Source organism: Crocodylus porosus, unplaced genomic scaffold, assembly GCF_001723895.1.
Source record: "Crocodylus porosus isolate Cpor-Errol unplaced genomic scaffold, CroPor_comp1, whole genome shotgun sequence".
Classification (NCBI taxonomy): domain Eukaryota; kingdom Metazoa; phylum Chordata; order Crocodylia; family Crocodylidae; genus Crocodylus; species Crocodylus porosus.
In genome coordinates this window covers 130,869,718-130,888,640 of record NW_017728943.1, presented here as the reverse complement: position 1 = coordinate 130,888,640, position 18,923 = coordinate 130,869,718, and the positions used below count along the sequence as shown (strand labels likewise).

Here is an 18,923-nt window from a genome sequence, read left to right as displayed (position 1 = left end):
AGAGGGGATCTGGTGGCCACCTATAAACTTGCCAAGGGGGACCAGCAGGCAATGGGAGAGTCCCTGTTCCCCCGAGCACTACCAGGGGTAACAAGGAACAGCGACTATAAGTTGACGGAGAGTAGGTTCAGGCTAGATATCAGGAGGCACTATTTCACAGTCAGGGCGGCTAGGAGCTAGAACCAACTTCCAAGGGAAGTGGTGCTCGCTTCTACCCTGGGGGTCTTCAGAAGGAGGCTAGGTAGACACCTTGCTGGGTTGTTTGACCCCAGCATTCTTTCTTGCCCATGGCAGGAGGGTTGGACTTGATGATCTGCTTAGGTCCCTTCTGACCCTACCAACTATGAAACATCTGTATGTAGCCTTGTACATAAATATGTCCTATCTGTAGCAGAGATTTTTTTCACCAATTGGTCTAGGTAAAACTTCAGTGGGATATGTTGATGTGTACCCCTAAGGGTAATGCAGATGCTGCTCTTGTGGATAAACAGAAAAACATCCAGAAGGCACAAGAGCAATTAAATAAGGATCATCACAAATCCCATCTGATGTTTTAAGGGTATAAAACAAAAGCCCTGCTTATTTGTATTTTAGGTTCATTTCAGAACTACATACACTTGCCAGATCCTGTCCCACATTCCCCTTTGCAGCTTTATAATGTCAATATTTTTCTCTCCATACAGATTTTCACCCATAGCAGTGGTTTACGTGTAAAGAAACCTACATAGACACCTTGGGCACCTATATATGTGCCCCTTATGAGCTGAGTCCTTTGTGTCTTGTACCTCATTTTACTCTTAATTACAACAAGTTGTCATTCATACATTGTACTTTAGCTTGTTATATGGCTTAATCCAGATCCTTTAGCCATATGGTAAATGTCAGAAATATAAAGAAAATGGTAAACTCACGGTATAACCTTAAATGCCTTGTGTAAAATCTTAATCTTTAACTTCTATTTGCTTTTAGGCCTTTACCAAAATTTTGTAATCTCTGCACAGCTGATGAGCGGACAATGGAATTCTAACTTGAAATTAAAATTCCCCCTTTTTGCTACTTTAAAATCATCTCCTTTGTATTGTTTAAACATTATTTTTGTTCCTCAGTTTTGTTTTCAAGTGCTTTTTAGACAAGGGTGTATCAGTAAATAGTTTATAAATGTGACATAACTGACATTGGATTTAAGACCATTTAACAACCTGATAATGCAGTTGATTAGATTTGTTATTACTGGGAGTGTCTACGTGTGATGCTCTGTCACCATAGCAATGCACTATGGCATCATAGCTCATCGCTAGAACAAGATAGAGTCGGTGAGCACAAACCATGATGCTGAGGCTACATCACCATAGCAATGAGCTACCTCATTATAATGCATCACTACAGCACTATAGCTGCTAAAAATAACCATTTTTAGCCAGGGTAGGCATTACTGCGCCATCATTTAGTACTTCCTAAAGAAAATACTAAGTGACGGTACTGTAACAACTGCACGGGGGTGGGGGGGGTGAGAATCGCATGTAGATGTGCCCATTCTTGATATATTATTCTTAAAATTTACTGATCAGCACTAGTTTTAAAACAAGTGTACTTTTAAAGAGCATACGCATAGCTTACATAGGACTTCCTGTTAAAGAGCTTGCTCTTCAAAATTCATCTGACAATATGCTCTAAGAATATTATGAATTTCCTCTTATTAGAAAGAAACCATGGCGTGCGCTCAAGTATAGTAGATTATAGTGAATAAAATTTTCTTGTAATATGTTGTAATTGAATTGAGCCAGAGACTGCAGAAACACGATGTGTTTACTACTTAATAAATTGACTACTACATTGAGCAGACACATGACATGCAACACTCTACATAGCAAATCATTTAAATCCAGGGTAAAGTTGTTCCTTGACAACAATAACAGGCATTCCTCCAACAGGTAGTGAAATGTTTCTAACTTTAAATGGTGAGAGAATTTAAGCCAATTGCTGCTGCATCATGTTTGAAGAATTCTGCCACAGTTATGCTATTAGTTTTTGCTCTTTTGAGAATACCTATGGCCAGATTCTATTCCACCTATACACATCTGAGTATTCTTATTCCACTTCATTCCAGTCCTGAAAAATCTACTAATGCATCTACTTATATAAGACACCATCTTCTGACCCAAAGCAGTGAGTAGGAGAAGGACCCACCCTGCTTTTGCAATAACTGACTTTCCCAGGAACTTGAACAGGGTGGGATAGAATTGCATACAGACTCCTAAGTCTACTTTCATGCCTAATGGGTGGAATACAGGCTGGCCCCTGGTGTTTAGAAACACTTTCTGCTGCAGCTACGTTTCTTTGCACTTCTAAATTGTGAAGACTTCTGGGAATATTTGGAGCAATTTCCTGTTCAATAGAAAGGTAAGGCTTAGGCATTTACTATTCATACTCAATGCCCTCAGCAAAGTATATGTTATCTTTGTACTCTAATCTTATCTCTAACCTTGTACCTGTTAGTATGGTACAGACACAAATAACCATTTTTGCCTGATCTGGCCACAGAAAACAGTCTATAGCCATGATCAAACACAAGTGCATGGCTGCAGACTGCTTAAAAAATGGCTGATGAGATGAAAATCTGAACCCTTATTGCATGATGGTTCAGATGGCGATGTTTCAAAACAGAGCATCTTCTGTACCTTCTATCTGCACTGCCTCCCAGCCTGCTCTTATTTTCAGAATGGGAGGGGGGGATGGGAGCAGAGGGACTCTAGTCTGGGGGGTTTTCAGCCCTCCCTGGAGGGTGGAGTACATGTATTGGGGCTCCAATTCACCCACTCCACCCTCCAGTGCCAGCTAGGGAACCCCTAGAATGAGCTCCCTCTGCTGCCTTTCCCCCTTCCCATTCTGAAAACAGCACAGGCCAACAGGGAAGAGAAGCCATTGCCAGGGGAAACCAGCAGCAGGCTCGCATTGAGCAGCTAGATTCCCCCCGCCTCCCAGAACCAACAGAGAACTTCTGTGTGGTCCGGGGATCACTGCAGCTCAGAACGCTTCCTGCAAAGTGTTCTCAGTTACAGTGGGAAGCTGCACTTCTGTGTGTACCCTGAATGTTTTGATAACTGTTGCATCACATGAGGTAGAAATTCCACTCAGAAAGTACTCAAAGTGCACATTTTTAACAACATTACTAATCATTTAGGTCAGGGATCTCCAACTGGCAGCCCATGGGTCACATGTTGTCCACAAGGGATTCACATACTACTCGTGGGCTCCTGGCTGGACATAGTTCCTATCAGTGCTTCTGATGCAGTGGTGGCTGAAGACTTTGAGTTCCCCCTCCCTTCTTGGCTCCCATTTCTTCTCCCCACTAAGGGCAGCACAGCAGAAGGGGGCCAGCGTATCCACACTGCATGGCAGTGGGGGAGGGGACTGAGGTACTTGCACTGTATGTGCAGTGGACAAGAACTGGGCCGCATGTGGCAGCAGAGGAGGATGCATGCAGCAGGGAACCAGCACTGTGCACCTGATTAAGGGCAGCAAGGGGCACCTGTGCATCTGGAGAGTCTGCTGCCTGTAAGGTGTGCAGCCCCCAGCCACCGAGAATTGGATAGCCCTTGGCTAGACCACTGTATACTTATGAAATGTGTGTATTTCTTTCCAAAACTGGTACAGATTTTATAAGATGCTAAATTAGTACTTAAAGACTTCTCTAAAGGGTGCCACAAAAGTATTTAAATGCCTATTTTCAACTCCCATAGAAGTGATAAAGAAAGTCAAATTTGAATTTCACAGCTGAACTAACACTCAGCACAAATACAAAGTGAAATAAGCAAAAGAGTAGCAAGAGATGTCCTTAGCACACATTTATTTTCCTACAAATCTACTCTACACAGAAGATTTAGTGAGGTACAATATAACTTCTTATCTCAAACAACCATAATCTTTCCTCAAAAGAAGCGTTTCATTTTCAGATAATTCCTTGTAAACTGCATCTTTAAAAAAAACAATCCCATTTGCTGGTAATAGCTGACCAATTTCCCTTTTACATTTGGCCTTCAATTTACATTGCCTATGGAATGGAAACATCAAAACTGACTATAAATGAAATGCTGAAAAATGCAAAAATGAAACAACATGTGTGTCTTCAATATTATCCTTTGATAGTACTCATACATGTTACTTCTAACAGTAAGAAGGGAAATAAATGCCAATCTCATATTATGTATGGCTATGTACAGACATTCAAAAAGCCCAAGGCAGAATTGATCCAATCTACATGGGTTTGCATAGGCAGAGGGAGAAAAAATTATTTGGGAGGGTCGCATGTGCACACGCCGCCCCCCTCCCCCCCCCCAGCAGGTAAGTCTGTGGGAGAAGTGGCAAGGGGAACCAGTCCTGTCCTCTGCCACCCAAACACCATGCCTCGTACCTGCCTAGCTACATTCCTATGCAAGCTGGCACAGCCCCAGGGAGCAGGGGCCCTCCCTCCTTCCCTGTGCAGCAGGGGAAAAGGGGTCCCGCAGAAGGAAGAACCAGTCCGTCCAGAGCCCCAGCAAACTACAGGTGGCAGCAGGAGGCCCCTAGTGGAACTGCAGGAATCACAACTGTAGGAATCATGTTGGGTGCCTGCAACCTGCTGGAGCCCCAAGGGGCCCAATCCCACCTCCCCATCTAAGGACATTGCATAAACACAGAAAATTCCTGAGCTACAGCTATTCCCTTTCCCCGCCACGCCTGTGGCTGACAGCTCAGAGCAGCTGAGCATGGCTGAAGCTAGTAAGCCACCCCATGATGGGTAGTTAGCAGGGAAGACATTAAAGGGTCCTGGGATGCCAGGGGCCTAACTTGAGTCCAGAGGGATTAGGTACTGAAGTTTGATGGACCAGTTTAACTTAAATCATTTAAGTCTGATACTACATGCTTCCAGGTTTACCTTAGACCAGGTTCTGCCATTTTTAAACCCGTGCGCTTTGAACTTGTATTCTGTTATGGGTATAGACCAGTTTCTGACCACCTAAACCAGAAAAAGTGTAATGTCTGTACCTGGCTTATGAAAACTGCAGGTTCCAATGGAGCATTCTTTTAGGGAAGCAAACTGACATTTTTGTCAGTAGAGCACATTTCTGTTGTATAACTCAAGTAAAATATTTCCTTTTGATACACTTCTTTGCCAAACTGGGAAACTAAAAGTTTACTTGAGTTGTAATTAACCTTACTAGGCTCAGTGCACAGGGAAAATGCTGAACAATATCACAGACACTAGTTTTTGGCAAAATGGGCCATGTTTTTTACGCATTGAAAATGCATCCTTAGGTGGGATTTAGGTAGCTAATGGAGTTTTGCTTCTGTTAATTTATCATTACAGCAGGCTCAAGCAGACTATATTGCAAAGGCTGCACACTGTGAAAATCAACATCTCTGCCAGGAAACTCCTTATTAAGAGGCGCTGTAAACCTCTTATAAACTCCAGCCATGCAGAGAAGGTTTCTGGGTGCATACACTGAAGAGCAGGCAATTTTCTTTCTGACCATGAGAACTGAATTCTATTGCTGATTCACAATGAACACTACAGGGCCACTCATGCTACCATGGTGATGGCATGGAAGTTCATGAACTCCAGTTCACTTATTATTTACCATCCAAGACCACACTACTCACACATTCATGGGAAAGAGACACCTGTTTTTTTAACCACACATGACCTCACACAGAATCAAAGCAAACTGTCATGAAAGAAGACGGTTTTAAACTGAATCAAAATTAGGTATACAAGGTTTCCTGGCAAATCTAACAGTAGAGACAAATGGGGGGAAAGTGCAAAGAAAACTACAAACAGATGCTACAGATGGAAAAATTCATTCAGAAACATATCTAGCTCTTTCAACTTCCAAGCCTGACACAGTCTGGCTTCAGCTCTATTCCACAAGAGATTGAGTAGATCAGAATTTCCCTATGTCCCATTTCCATTTTGAGATTGCTGAAGACATATACTTTCATTAGAATCCAACAGTAATTAAAAGCATGATTTGTTACCAAAAGCTGGGAGTTTTGTCATATCCAGTTTCCTTAGATTTGTCCTACAACATCAAAAAGTTATTCAGCTTTTTATGCTGTAACATCCCTTCCTGATATGGAATGCAGGCCCCTGGCAGATGCTAATATAATTGCATGGTTGGGATCAGAAGAATTTTATGCCCAGTTCCAAATACTGCATGTCCTGCCATGCCAGACATGCACCATTAACACATTCTCTACATAACAATGAGCCTCAAAAAAATTCTTGTGGACTTATCAGTATATAATATCAACTTCCTAAATAGTGTGTACAAAGAATATTCAGGACTGGAGGAGGCCTTTCCTCACAGTATCGTTCTCTCTGTCTATTCTCTCTCCTGGATGCACTGCATTTTACCAACCTAAGTATAAGATTAGATTACACGTTACAATTAGATCATGTTAAGAGCACTTAAAACTTGAATGACTACACATTAAGGCTCATTAACAAGTGCTAAGTGCCCTTTAGGCATCTTAAATTTACAGCACTTCAGGCAAGGTTTATGTTTGAGCTGTGCTACCTAGGTTGTGTCTGGGTGTTCACCTGAGATAAAAATCACTAATTGCAAGTCCCCCAGTATCCCAGGAGGTGCTGGTTCCAGATAGACTAGCTATCATCCCGACCTTCACTGACAGCTAGGAGGGGGGTGTATCGGGGGCAGAGGGGGGATCTGAAGGCTGATGCGGGCCACAGGGCAATTTGGGGGGCAAAGCAGAATATCCAAGCAGTGGGGGGGGGGCTCTTCCCCCCTTGCTCCCCAGTCTATACCGTGACTAGGGGGCCAGAGAGCAGAGCAAACATGGAGCAGACTTGCAGCCCCTAGCCACACCCCTGCTCACCAGCCCTCTAGCAGCAAGTTGAACAGTGCCCATTGGAGAAGATATTAACCCTGGATGTGTGACTGATCACGAGCACTAATTAGCCTCAGCACAAACCAACGTTCCTTAGAATTAGCACCCACTGACTCTAATGTGTAATTTCACCCAAGCAAATGGGAATCCCAAAGGGACTCCTGCACTCATAACTCTTGTATAGGGACCTACCAAATTCATGGTGGAAGTGGGGTATACTGTGGCTTCTTTAATCTTGCAAGTTTCCTCATGCATGCTGAAGTTTCCACCCTGCTTGTGGCTCCCTCCTGATAATTGGGGAAGTGAAAACTGCAGTTTTAAATATATTGCCGTTTTTGCCTCCCACAGCTGATTGGCTGAGGGGCTACAGACAACCCTGCTGTTTGCTGCTGATTGGTGGGAAGGCAAAAACAGCACCATGTTTAAAACCGTGGTTTTAGCTTCCCTGCTGATCAGGAGGGAGTGGTGAGGTTATCCACTAAGCAGCAGCAAGAGGGGGTGGGGAGCAAGGGACAAGGTGTACACAGGGGAACATGCAAGATTAAAGGAATTGCCACACACCTTACTTCCAGCATGAATTTGGTAGATCCCTACTGCTGTACCTCAGTGAAGGCAGTGGGCAGGTGGGAAAAAGGAATTATATAAACTAGCATGTCCTCTCTGATCTAAAGGGGTGAAACAAGATGCCCCATTAACTGCTCATTACAGACCATAAACTACCTGCATCCATCAGCTGCTATTGCTGCTTCGGCCACAGCATTGGCTCCCTGAGCAGCTACCATTCTGGCGCCCCCACTGTATGTTGGCACCCAGGTGCCCTACTTGCCTCCCTTAGTTATGTTACTGTTCTGTAGGGTTATTTATACATCATCGCATCAAATCTCTCTCTGTTGTACCTTGGTTTTACCTTACTCACTTTTCAAAACACCAGTGAAAATTATTTTAAGTGTTTCTTGTCATCATTATTGCAGATTGGCCAATAAGATACACTGCTCTATACCTATACCTCTCTATTACTGTAGTATCTAAATGCCTTACTTTTGTAGTTTAGCCTCGCAACACCCCTGCTACAAAGGGAAGGAATATCATCCCTATTTTCCAGATGAGAAATTGAGGCACATTGGGGAAAAGGGACTTATTCAAGAAGACATCCATGGTAGAACAGGGACTTGAACCTAGGTCTTTCAATTCCTAACCTGCTACCATAACCAGGGATCAACTTAAATCGTGGTCCAATGAAACAATTTTTACAGGTTGGTTGCAGCATAAAGAGCAAATTTTGTGGATATTTCCTGGATGTGCTCCCATCAGCACTACTTAGTGGAGAGACCCTAACAGGACAAGAAGGATGGGGGGGCAGCTACCATCCTGTACTCTGCCCCTCATGCTGCCCCACCAGCCAGTGCTTTCAACCCTTGAGTGGGCTTCAAGGCTGGGCCACAGCAACAAGGACTACTGGCTCCCACTTATTTTTATTACTTTTTTTTTCCAAGTTGATTTCACAGACAGTCCTGGATATCACAATTTCCGTGAAATCCATGAAATCAGGAATTGAGCAGACCCCTACCCATAACCATTTGGGCTCTATTTTCTGTCTATGATACATCGCTACACTGTTATTTCTAAAACGAAAGGGGAAACTCTTGTATGCATTGTTACAGGATATGTTGTACCACCATGTCTCAACAGCAGAGAATATGGCACTGTGAATTCTTGCAAGGTCCAAAGAAGAGATTCGCAGTTATGGAATTGTTCTACTTTTTCAACAATTGAGACAGTTGTTCTTGACCTTTTGCGTGATGGGTTCTGTACTAATTGCTTTTCACAGGTACAACACACTCGGGGGAACTTGGCACCAAGAAAAAGGTGAAAAGACTGTTAAGCTTTCAGAGGTATTTCCATGCATCCAGGCTGTTGTGTGGAATTGTACCACAAGCCTCTCTGTACTTACTGGATGAAGACTACCTGGGACAAGCAAGGGTAAGTCCTACCTCCTCCCACCCCTTGGAAACAGCCTGCCACTGAATGTAATTTTATAACTCGCCCTTCAAAAAATCAACCGGTGGGTGAACAGGCTGAAATGGCCCACTTCCATTCCCACCCTCCCCCTAAATGGTGATCTACTTTTCTGTGGGTTTTATCTTTATAAATTTAAGGAGCTAGTCTCAGAGCAACAAAAAAATGTCTAAACCTAATCCCAACATTTCAGATGAGTCCAATTCAAATGACAGCTTGGATTTGTTGATTAATGGAGTTATAATTTGTATGCCTTTCACCCTGAATGATCCCCAAGTGAATAACAAATGTAAACTGATCTATAACTATACATGGGATTATTTAATCTGCTAGTGGAATGCAGCTACCTGTGAGTTGAAATGTAGCAGCTATATATAACAGGCCATAGCAATGATCTACCACATTAGGCCGGCAACTGCAAGGGATCTCATGATAGGCAAAATATAATCACCTGATTCTGCAGCTCTTCCTCAAGATGAGTAATACTTAATGAGATAAGTAGTCCAATTGGTATCAGTAAGATTGCTCACAGGGCACGTCTACACATGCAATTAATATGAAGAAATAAACTCCAGAGCTTATTGCCTATGGTTCCAGAGTTTATAGCTCCTGGGCACATCTAGCTGGGTCAGAGCAGCCCAAGCTAGCAGGAGGCTCCAGGGTCAGCCTGCCAGCATCAGTTCAACAGGCTGTGGAGGGGCTGAGTGGGGCACAAGGTGCTCCAGTACAGGGCTAGCCATCAGGCAGCCTCCATACTGAAGCACCTTCATGCCCCAGCCAGCTACATGTGTGCTGCTTCAGAGTCAAAAACTCTGCAGCAGGATAGTACTTGTATTTACAAATACTAGGCTGCTGAGGAGTTAATTATCTTATTTCAGCCTAATAGGGGTACACGTGTAGACACTGATATGTTTACTGTGGAGCTAATTAGTCTACGCCACCGTAAATGTCTTTTGTAGATGCACATTTGACTGCTTCCAATTGACTATATGGATGGCTGGTGGGAGAACAAAATAAAGACATTCTGGGCACATCTACACATTCATTAATCCACTGTAGTAACTGAGCTTTAAGTTTAGTACTTGTATAATCAAGTACTAAATCAGTGCGCAGTAATTAGCACGACTGCACAGTAGCATGGGCTTTTTAGTGATGCTAACTCCGCAGTAGCCTAATACTATTGCACAGTAGTATATTAGCATGGTTTTTGCTGTGACATGCTACTGCGCAGTAGTATTAGGCTACTGTACAGTTAGCATCTCATATAGACAAACCCTGTTTAATGCACTTGTTCCAGATCCAGTAGCCTGAATGCAATAAGCTAATTGTGTAAAACTGTATACCTGGTAGGGGCAGTGTTTGAGCCCTCTCTGTAATCATACATGCTTCATATAAGCCGGAGCTTTCCCAGAATCATGCCTATTTGTGTGGATTTTTAAATACAGTGCAGCAATTCTGGCTCATATCACAACAGTAGGTAAGAAAAAAATCCCCTGGAGGACTCAGGCTATATTAAACTGTGAAGCTGTAGGAATATTGCAGAATTTGTGTTGCAAGATGGGTCATTACAAAAATGTTTTCCTTGGTTTTACAATGTTTTCCAGCTTTATTTAGAAAACATATTCTAAGTTGTTCCTTTTATCCCAAGTGCTAGACTACTGTCAGTTAAAAGATCCAGAATATACTTCATGCAGCAGAGTAAAACTTGGCTTTTGAAGTCTAAATCATTGATATATGAATCTAATTTCAAATCTATCTGTGTAACTCTGTTGAGGATAATTTTATAGTGGCAGCAAGTGCTTCTTAGGATTGATTGATGTGCAGTAGTAAATATTTTAATGTCTGCTTTACAATCTGATATATTAGTCATTTTGATTTTCATATTTGATTTCCAGCATATGCTATCCAAAGTGGGAATGTGGGATTTTGACATTTTCTTGTTTGACCGCTTGACAAATGGTAAGTCTTTACGAAAAGGAAAAACAGAAAACCCCAAACATGTTTCTCATCATAAGATCCCTCTCATCTGTTTATTCTAAGTATTCTTAACTAATTTTGCTGGATTCCTTGGACCATATGCTATTCTGCCTACTGGATGTCTAAGACTTAGCGGCAACGGGCGCATTCAGACAAGCACAGTCGTGTGGTATATGGTGCTGCAAACACGTTTGCAGTGCCACATACTGCACAGTCCAGAGCTCTCTGCACTGCAAGGGCACACTGCCCAAGCATGCAATGCTCCTTTTTGGGAGGGTTTTCCCCCATTTTGCTTTTTGATCCCTGGATACCCCTAGCACAGGTGTTCCCCAGGGACAAGAAGCAGTGGCACAAGGTGTGCCTCTGCTTCTTGTCCCAGGAGAACAAAACATACATGCACATCTGGACGCACCCAACTTGTCCCAAAATAGGCATCTCAGATCAGGAGATTATGCTGTTCTGCCTGGGGAGGGGCATAGTTCTTTCACTCTCTCAGTGGGCAGACAAATGTGCTTCCATCACATCAAGAGCCAGTTCACTCAGGTGTCAATACACCTGACAGCAACACTGAGTTCCTTGTAAAGTAAAGCAAAGAGGGAAGGAGACACCTACCCCTCTTTTGTCCAGTCATATTATTTACCAGACCCCACTGCACCAGACCCTAGTCAGAGTGAGGTAGTTTGACCCCACCGCTCCCATTTCCCAGAAAATTTCCCTGACCACTAGTATATAGATTAGGCAGGAAACATCCTCCACTTTTTCTATTGATGCAACGCCAGAAGTGAAAGATTAATAGAGCCGGAAGAGTAAGCAAAGATGGCAGCAGGAGGCTATCCTAGCTAGGGTGGGCACTCTGGCTCCCAGTACTGCTTATCCATTTTATCTAATAATTATTTAATACAAAATACATAAACAGTATTGGGAGCAGAACCTAGGCTTCCAGGGTTATGCCCACCTTTGTAGACCACAGAGTCACACTCCTTCTTACTTGCTGCTCTTCTGATGCTGTGATTCTTGGGCATTCCTTTCTGCCCAATGGGTCAGCTTCCAGAAAAAGGGTGGAAGATATCCTCAGTCCTGTCTAGCCCATATCTTGGTGGTTAAGCCTTTTCTGGAATGTGAAAGATGTGGGTTCAAACCCCTTCAATCTGAAAGAGGCTTAGAACCAAGATCTCCCGACTTTCTGAGCAACTGACCTTACCCTTAGGATGGCAGGCAGAAGGTAGATGGGGCCTCCTCCTCCTCTCTCCTTTTTGAGCTGCTTGAGATTTTGAGTGATGCTGTTACTGCACCATGATTTAGTACTTCCAAAAGAAAGTACTAAATCATGGTGCCGTAACAGCTCATACTGCACCGTACACATGGTGCATGGTTATTTTTAGCAGCTACTTCGCCATAGTGGCGCACTATACCAGGGGAGCACATTGCTATGGCGAAGTAGCTACTGGTCACTTGTAGATGCCCACGGATGCTGCGTTGATGTAGCATGTTGCTGTGTCACCGTAGCATCACATGTAGACGCACCTGTAGTCACTTACAGCAGATTCTATTCTACCTACTGGGTGTCTGAGTGGATTTAGGCACTTAAGTGTGATGCTACCCACCCAGTTCAAGTCCCTGAAAATCCCTTAATGCATCTGCTTGTGTAACACACCAATATTTGCACTTTAAGACTTGTGTCACAGAAAAGTAACAAGGATGGAAAGGACCCAGGGCGGAATAGATTACACATGGGCACCTAAGTACACTTGTATGCCAAGTTAGTGAAATAGATCTTGCCTCAGTGTATTTTTCTTTGTCTAAGGAATTGGTAATAAAATCACCTTTGGGTGCCTGAGTCCATTCAGACAGAGTAGTAAGTGGATTAAAATTTGGCCCTATATAGCAACAATGTTTAAATGTGCCCCTTATAAACAAATATAATAATGGTCAGCTTTTTGTTTATGTATTCTAAAATGATAGGCTGCTTGCAGACATTAAAAAACAAAACAAAACAAAAAAAAAACCCAACACCAAAACCTGTGCTTTACCAAAAGAAGCAGTGTGTTACTTCAATCTGGCTCTACATGCCTCTAAAGATTGGGTGCTTCAGCAGGGCTTTTTGGCACTTTTATCTAAAGCAGAGTCAATCAGATATTAGATAGAAGCTCCACTAGAGCTCCTGATCTTTACAGACTTCAGGTGAGCCAGACTGAAGTAACTTGCTGCCTCTTCTGGGTATGTGCGGGGCTTGGCACGGGAACGTGTGGAGTTTAAAATAAAGCACTGTTGGGTTTTGTTTGGTTTTGTTTTGGTTTTTTTTTGGGGGGGGGGAGGGGTTACATCTGCAAGCAGCCATAATGACTTGCTTTCAAATGGCACCTTTTACCACAAAAAATCCACAAGGACTTTAACAAGTTATTGTCCATTTCTTCTCATTTTAGTATACACTGGCCTTATATCTGGCCACCAGATACATTAGCTTTAGGGACAGGCTTCATGTGCAGTGATGCTGCATTGATGTGAGATGTTTTTTGTCTCACTGTCCCTTACTTATATTAATCATCTGAAAAGGATGTTGATTCTTTTTTTATTCAATGAGAGCCATAACTATGAAAGCCAAGTAAAATATATCTTTATCTGAAAGTCTGCATTTGGTTATATATGCCTCCACATGTGAATTTAGGCAATACAGAAGAAGGCATTGTCTCTCTATATCATTGCTGTATCAAAGAGTTAAAGACATGTCTGTTTCCTCTGCATAAGCTCCTTCACTCATGAACCACAGGCACTAAGAAAAAAAATCCATTAACATTTTCCTTATATCTAATTCTTTTTCATTATTTACATTTTCTTTCCTTTCTATAAATATGTCAAATGATTATTGTAGCCTTACAGCTGCCATTAGTTTTCCTACACATTCTAAATAACCACATTGTTCATCAGTATAATATCGGTTAGAACTCAGTTTTGCCACGGCTCCCTGTGCTGGCCTCTTAGTGAGATTGGTGGGCGCCTATACATGAATAGCAAGATTGCTCCAATGGGCTGTAATTACAGTGTGGCAGAGCAGGCTTGATTAATCGAGTCTGCTGGAACATGGTAATTACTGTGCTCCATCAGACTCCAGCATCTTTTGTATCAGCATTCCTGCACTTAAAAATGGTGGCAGGGGTGCTTTAACTAAAGCTCGTCAAGCTAAAGCTCCAGCTCAAGTTAGGATAGGATCCTGGAGTTGTGTGTGAGTAACGTAACTCTCTGGAATAAAGTTATGTATGTGCCTCAGTTAATCAGGATAAGTTCCCCATTGTGAATCTGTTCACACAATTAGAAAACAGCCAAAATCTAAGTTGTGGTCAGTTGATGGTATGTCTTATTTGCCAGATGTTAGAGAAGTTAATGTCTTCATAAAAGTATCCTTCCTATATATTTTTCAGGAAACAGTCTTGTAAGATTGCTCTGCCATCTCTTCAATGTGCATGGGCTTATTCATCATTTCCAGTTAGACATGGTGACATTACACAGGTTTTTAGGTAAGTGCCTTCTTCATCATTCTCTTCAAAAGCACTTAACAGCATAGATAGGGTAACAACGACATAACTGACTTGGTCTTCATAATGTTCTTACACATGTGGGCAAATGAACATTTTCTTGAAATACGTGCACAGAGTTTACAAGCAATAAGGACTCAGTCCAATGCCCATGGAAGGCAACAGAAAGACTTTGGATTGGCTTCACAGCTGATAAAAGTTTCATCAGCTCAGATAAAGCTGCAGTGCTTCTTTAAAGAAAACCAGTCATGTTGCAATGCATACAGACACAGCTGGATACACGATGTAGTATCTACCCAAGAGCAAATGCAATTGTGGAACCGTGTCATTATTTTAATGATTTAAAGAGCACTTGGCCAATGGCAACTAAGACCTTATGTACAAGATTTAACAAATTATATCAAGCTGTTCGCATGGGATAGCACTGATGAAAGCCATTGCTGCTGCCACCACAGCCAACAGAAATATAAGCCTCGGTGTTGTCAGAAAATCAAACAGAAGAAATCAGCCAAAATCCAATGAGTTCTTGCAGAGTGGCCTAAATGCAGCTGAATTCCAGTTTGTCAGACTGTTGAGAGACAGTTCCAACGGTGGTGTCCCTCCAGTGAGAAACCACAGCTGCCACTGCTGGAAAATGAAAACCCAGCACCAGATGCCAAGGTCCCGATCCAATTCTGTTATAAACCTAAGTGCACTGTGATCACATTGTGATCCTATTCTACCTTGCTGAAGTCCTTGAAAAACCATTAATGTGCCTACTTTTGTATAACACCATCATCTCAGTCTTAAGAATTAACATAGAAAAAGCAGTGAGCAGGAGGAGGGTCTATCCACCTTTTGTGTTGATTGTTCTTCAGGGAATAGGATCAGTCCACTTAGGTACTTACAGGTGGAATAGGATCAGGCCCCTAGAGTAGGGATGTCAGTCTCATCAGGCCCCATAGGATGAATGAGCATCCTTGAGCTGGTCTGCAGGCTGGACCAGGACTGACCCCCTGTGGAACAGCTGTGGCACCAGGTTCAGCCCATGTGCCACATGCAACAGTTCTTTCATTTTCTCATCATAGGTCATGTGTTTTAAGCCTCTTTATCACTTATGTTGCCCTCTTCTAGACTTTCTCCAAATTATATATGTGACAGGGGTTGCCTTGGGGGTGGTCCAATCGTTGGCCAGCCCACCCGTCTAGGGCAGTCCATCTACCTAACTGAGCTACCATACCTTTATCGTAACTTAATAAGTAGTTTTTTATAAGGTGAGAGGCTGCCCATTTCCTGCCTGATGCCAAGGGCATAATACATGATTCTGTACTGCCCCTACACCATGTCCCATGCTACACAGATGGCATCACTAAATGGCTCTGGTCCCACTCTCTGCACTCCTGACATTTGGACCCCACCTGGATCCTTCCTACTCAGGCAGTCTAATCTCTGCCCTCATTCTGGACTCCAAAACTCCCTAAGCTATTTTCCCTGTCAGCAGTGACTCCCTCTGGGACCTTTGGCCACACAGGTTCTGGCTTTGCCTGTAGGCCAGTTGGTCTGGTCCTGGCCCCAGCATGGTTACTCCCGGTGGGTTTTTGAGCTACTCACCCTCACTCTTCCATACAGGTCCACTTTTTCAGGCTTCTCCAAACAGCTCGCTCAGTCACTATGGCCAGTTTATCCACAGTCCTTCAGGCCCACCCCTGCAGACCCTACTCTGTGCAGCCTACTCACTCTGACATGCCACCTCACTGGAGCCACTACACTGTACCCTCACCAGCACTACTAGGCCTTATGCTCCGTGGGCCTCAGGCCTCTGGTGACATGCCTGGACTCCTCACCTGTCTTCTCTATGGAGTAACCCACCAGGTTGTGCAGGCAGAGGCTATATGGCACCCCATACTCACCTTTCACTGGGGTGGCATTTCCTGGGGACCACCCTGCCACAGGCAACCCACACCATCCTCCCCAGCAGGGTATAGTTTTATGTGATTCCCCAGGACAAGGAGCCTCCTCCATCCCCACAGTTCCTACCCTGAACCTCCAGATGTTCTTGGAGCAGCAGATCTCCAGCTAGGCAGTGTTACTCCAGTGGCATCCCTACAGTGACTGCCAGCTCAACTCTGAGGGCCTGTATTTATACTGAGGCTGCCCAGCCCCATCCTGTAATCCAGGAGCCCTCTTGCAGTCATGTGACAACCCTGTTAGGCCAGGCTGCATCTACAGGCTGCTCTGCAGCCTGCTTAAGCTTCTTAAAGTGGCAAGCACTGAAGGTGTCCTGCCACAATCTACATCTTTCTTAGTGCCCAGAACTGACCACATGTACTCTGTCTAAGACCTGACTCATGCTGAGTAAATTAAAATAGTCATGTCCCGTATCATAACAACCCAGAATGGCATTTGTCATTTTTGGAACAGCATCACATGTAGGTTCATATGCAGTTTATGGTCTCCTATAATCCCCAGATCCTCATTTGCACTACTGCTACCTCCTTATTCCCCATTTTGTATTCGTCTTTCTTAAATATTGTACTTTGCGCTTCTCCTTACTGAATTTTATCCTGCTGATTTCAGGTCAGTTCTCCTGTTTCCAAGGTCAGTTTTAATTCAGGTCTTGTCTATCAAAGTCCTTGCAGTATCTCCCAGCTTGATGTCATCCACAAATTTTATAAATGTGCTTCCTTTGTCATCATCAGAGCCATTACTGAAAATTTTGACCTCTACCATACCCAAGACTGACCTTTCTAGGATCAGGGAGATATAATTAGCAATGTTAGTCTGAAGACAAGCAGAAGTCAGGGATATACATACAGTGCTACTTTCTAAGACTTCCTTAATATAATGTTGGCAAGGAGTACAGCCTGGCCAGCCCATCTCTATTGTGCAGGGCTCTGCATGGCACATATGCAGCTCCTGGCACTTGTGCATCACCAGGGGAAGCCGATACAATGGAGCTGGCTGGCTTCACCACTCCCTGACATGCAGGTCCAAAGACTCCATCACATGGGGCTTCCCTCGGTGGCATGTGAGTGCCAGGAGCCCCACACAATAGAGGAGGGCTGGCCTGGCTGCACTCCTCACCACCACATGCAGTGCAGTGCAGGCTGGGCAGCACTGCCTGCACAGGCCATGGGTGCTCTGAGCTTCCGCCACTTGCTGCTGCTGCCACCAGCGGCAGGGGCTGTGCACAATGTGGGGGAGTGTGTGGGGAGTCCCCAAACCCCTCCACCTTCCCTCACACCCACACCCTGACCACCTGAGCTCTGCTCCCACCCCCCCTCCTGGGTGCAGGCTCCAGGCTGCACGTTGCCATCAGCGCCAGCCCATGCTTCCACCCAGCTGCAGCTCCACCTCCCCTTGCCCCGCCACTTCCCTACCTGGTACCCAGAGTGAGCAGGACACTGGGGAAGCTGAGTGGGTCCTCCAGTGGTTGCAGCAGTGGTGGCAGCAGCCCCACCTGGAAGCTGCTGCTGGCTGGGTCAGGACCTTCCACGCATGAGGGTGGGAGTGGGGTATGTGGGCTTCGTAGGGCACAGTTAGGTGGTGGGCACCTGCAGGCTGGATGAAATTGCCTGGTGGGCCAAATTCAGCCCATGGGCCATATTTTGCCGACCCCTAATATAACTCTCCATTTAACCGCACACTGTTAATACACTGCTCTCTTTGCATTCACCTTTTAAGTACTTTTTATCCAGAGTATATTTAGTTTGCTTACATGAATACCATCTGGAATAAAGTCTTTGATAAAGTCAAGATGTTTCATGTATTTCACATCTTTGCTTTCCCTCTATTCACTAGGTCAGTTGTTCTGTCAAAAAAAAGTGAGATTGTTTAACATAATTATTTCTTGACAAGACCATGCTGATTGTTTCTCATCCTTTGGATACTTACACAGTGATGGTGTCCGAATTTGTTCAAGTATTTTTTCAAGATATCAGGTTAGGCTGACTAGGTGTGTCTTCCTGGGATTCTCTTTTCCCCCTTTTGAAAAATAGTATATTTGCCCATCTCCATTCCATCCTTCAGTTTTGGTAGACTACTGCTAAAGATTCAAATATTTGCTTCGATATATATTCTAGCATAAATGTCATCAGTTCCTGTTTACTTGCAAACATCTATTTTATCTCAGTATTCTTTAATCTGTTCCCTCCTATTCTGACCTCTGTTTCTACTGTTCTGTAATGTCAATTGTGTTAGCATCTGGGCACAAATAACATAAGACTAAAGCAAAAATATATTAAACTTTTCAGCTTTCCTTGGGCCACCTGTTATTTGCCCTACTTCACAGTTAAGTAATGCACCTCTATTTTTTTTGTCTTTCATTGTCGTCTTATCTTTTATGTCCCTTTTTCTTTATAACTCATTTTGTACCTTAGCGTGCTGCAGCTTAAAACACCTATCTCATCTAGTTACTTTGTGCACCTACTGTGAACTGGGAGAGTAAAAAGATAGAACCCTGCATATGTATATATAATATTTATCTTGTCCAGTAAATGAATGATGATTGCTATTTGATTACTCTAATTTTTC

General features: G+C 43.6%; 1 protein-coding gene across 3 annotated transcripts in view; it reads left to right on the top strand.

Moving 5' to 3' along the window:
* The window catches only part of PDE7B (phosphodiesterase 7B), a 307,541-nt gene that overhangs the window by 249,431 nt on the left and 39,187 nt on the right, over positions 1–18,923 (top strand). For all 3 annotated transcript variants that reach the window (XM_019550216.1, XM_019550217.1, XM_019550215.1), the window contains 3 exons: positions 8,717–8,868; positions 10,800–10,863; positions 14,298–14,393. In XM_019550216.1, the coding sequence (XP_019405761.1) occupies positions 8,717–8,868; positions 10,800–10,863; positions 14,298–14,393 (312 nt within the window). The remainder of the gene's footprint in view (positions 1–8,716; positions 8,869–10,799; positions 10,864–14,297; positions 14,394–18,923) is intronic.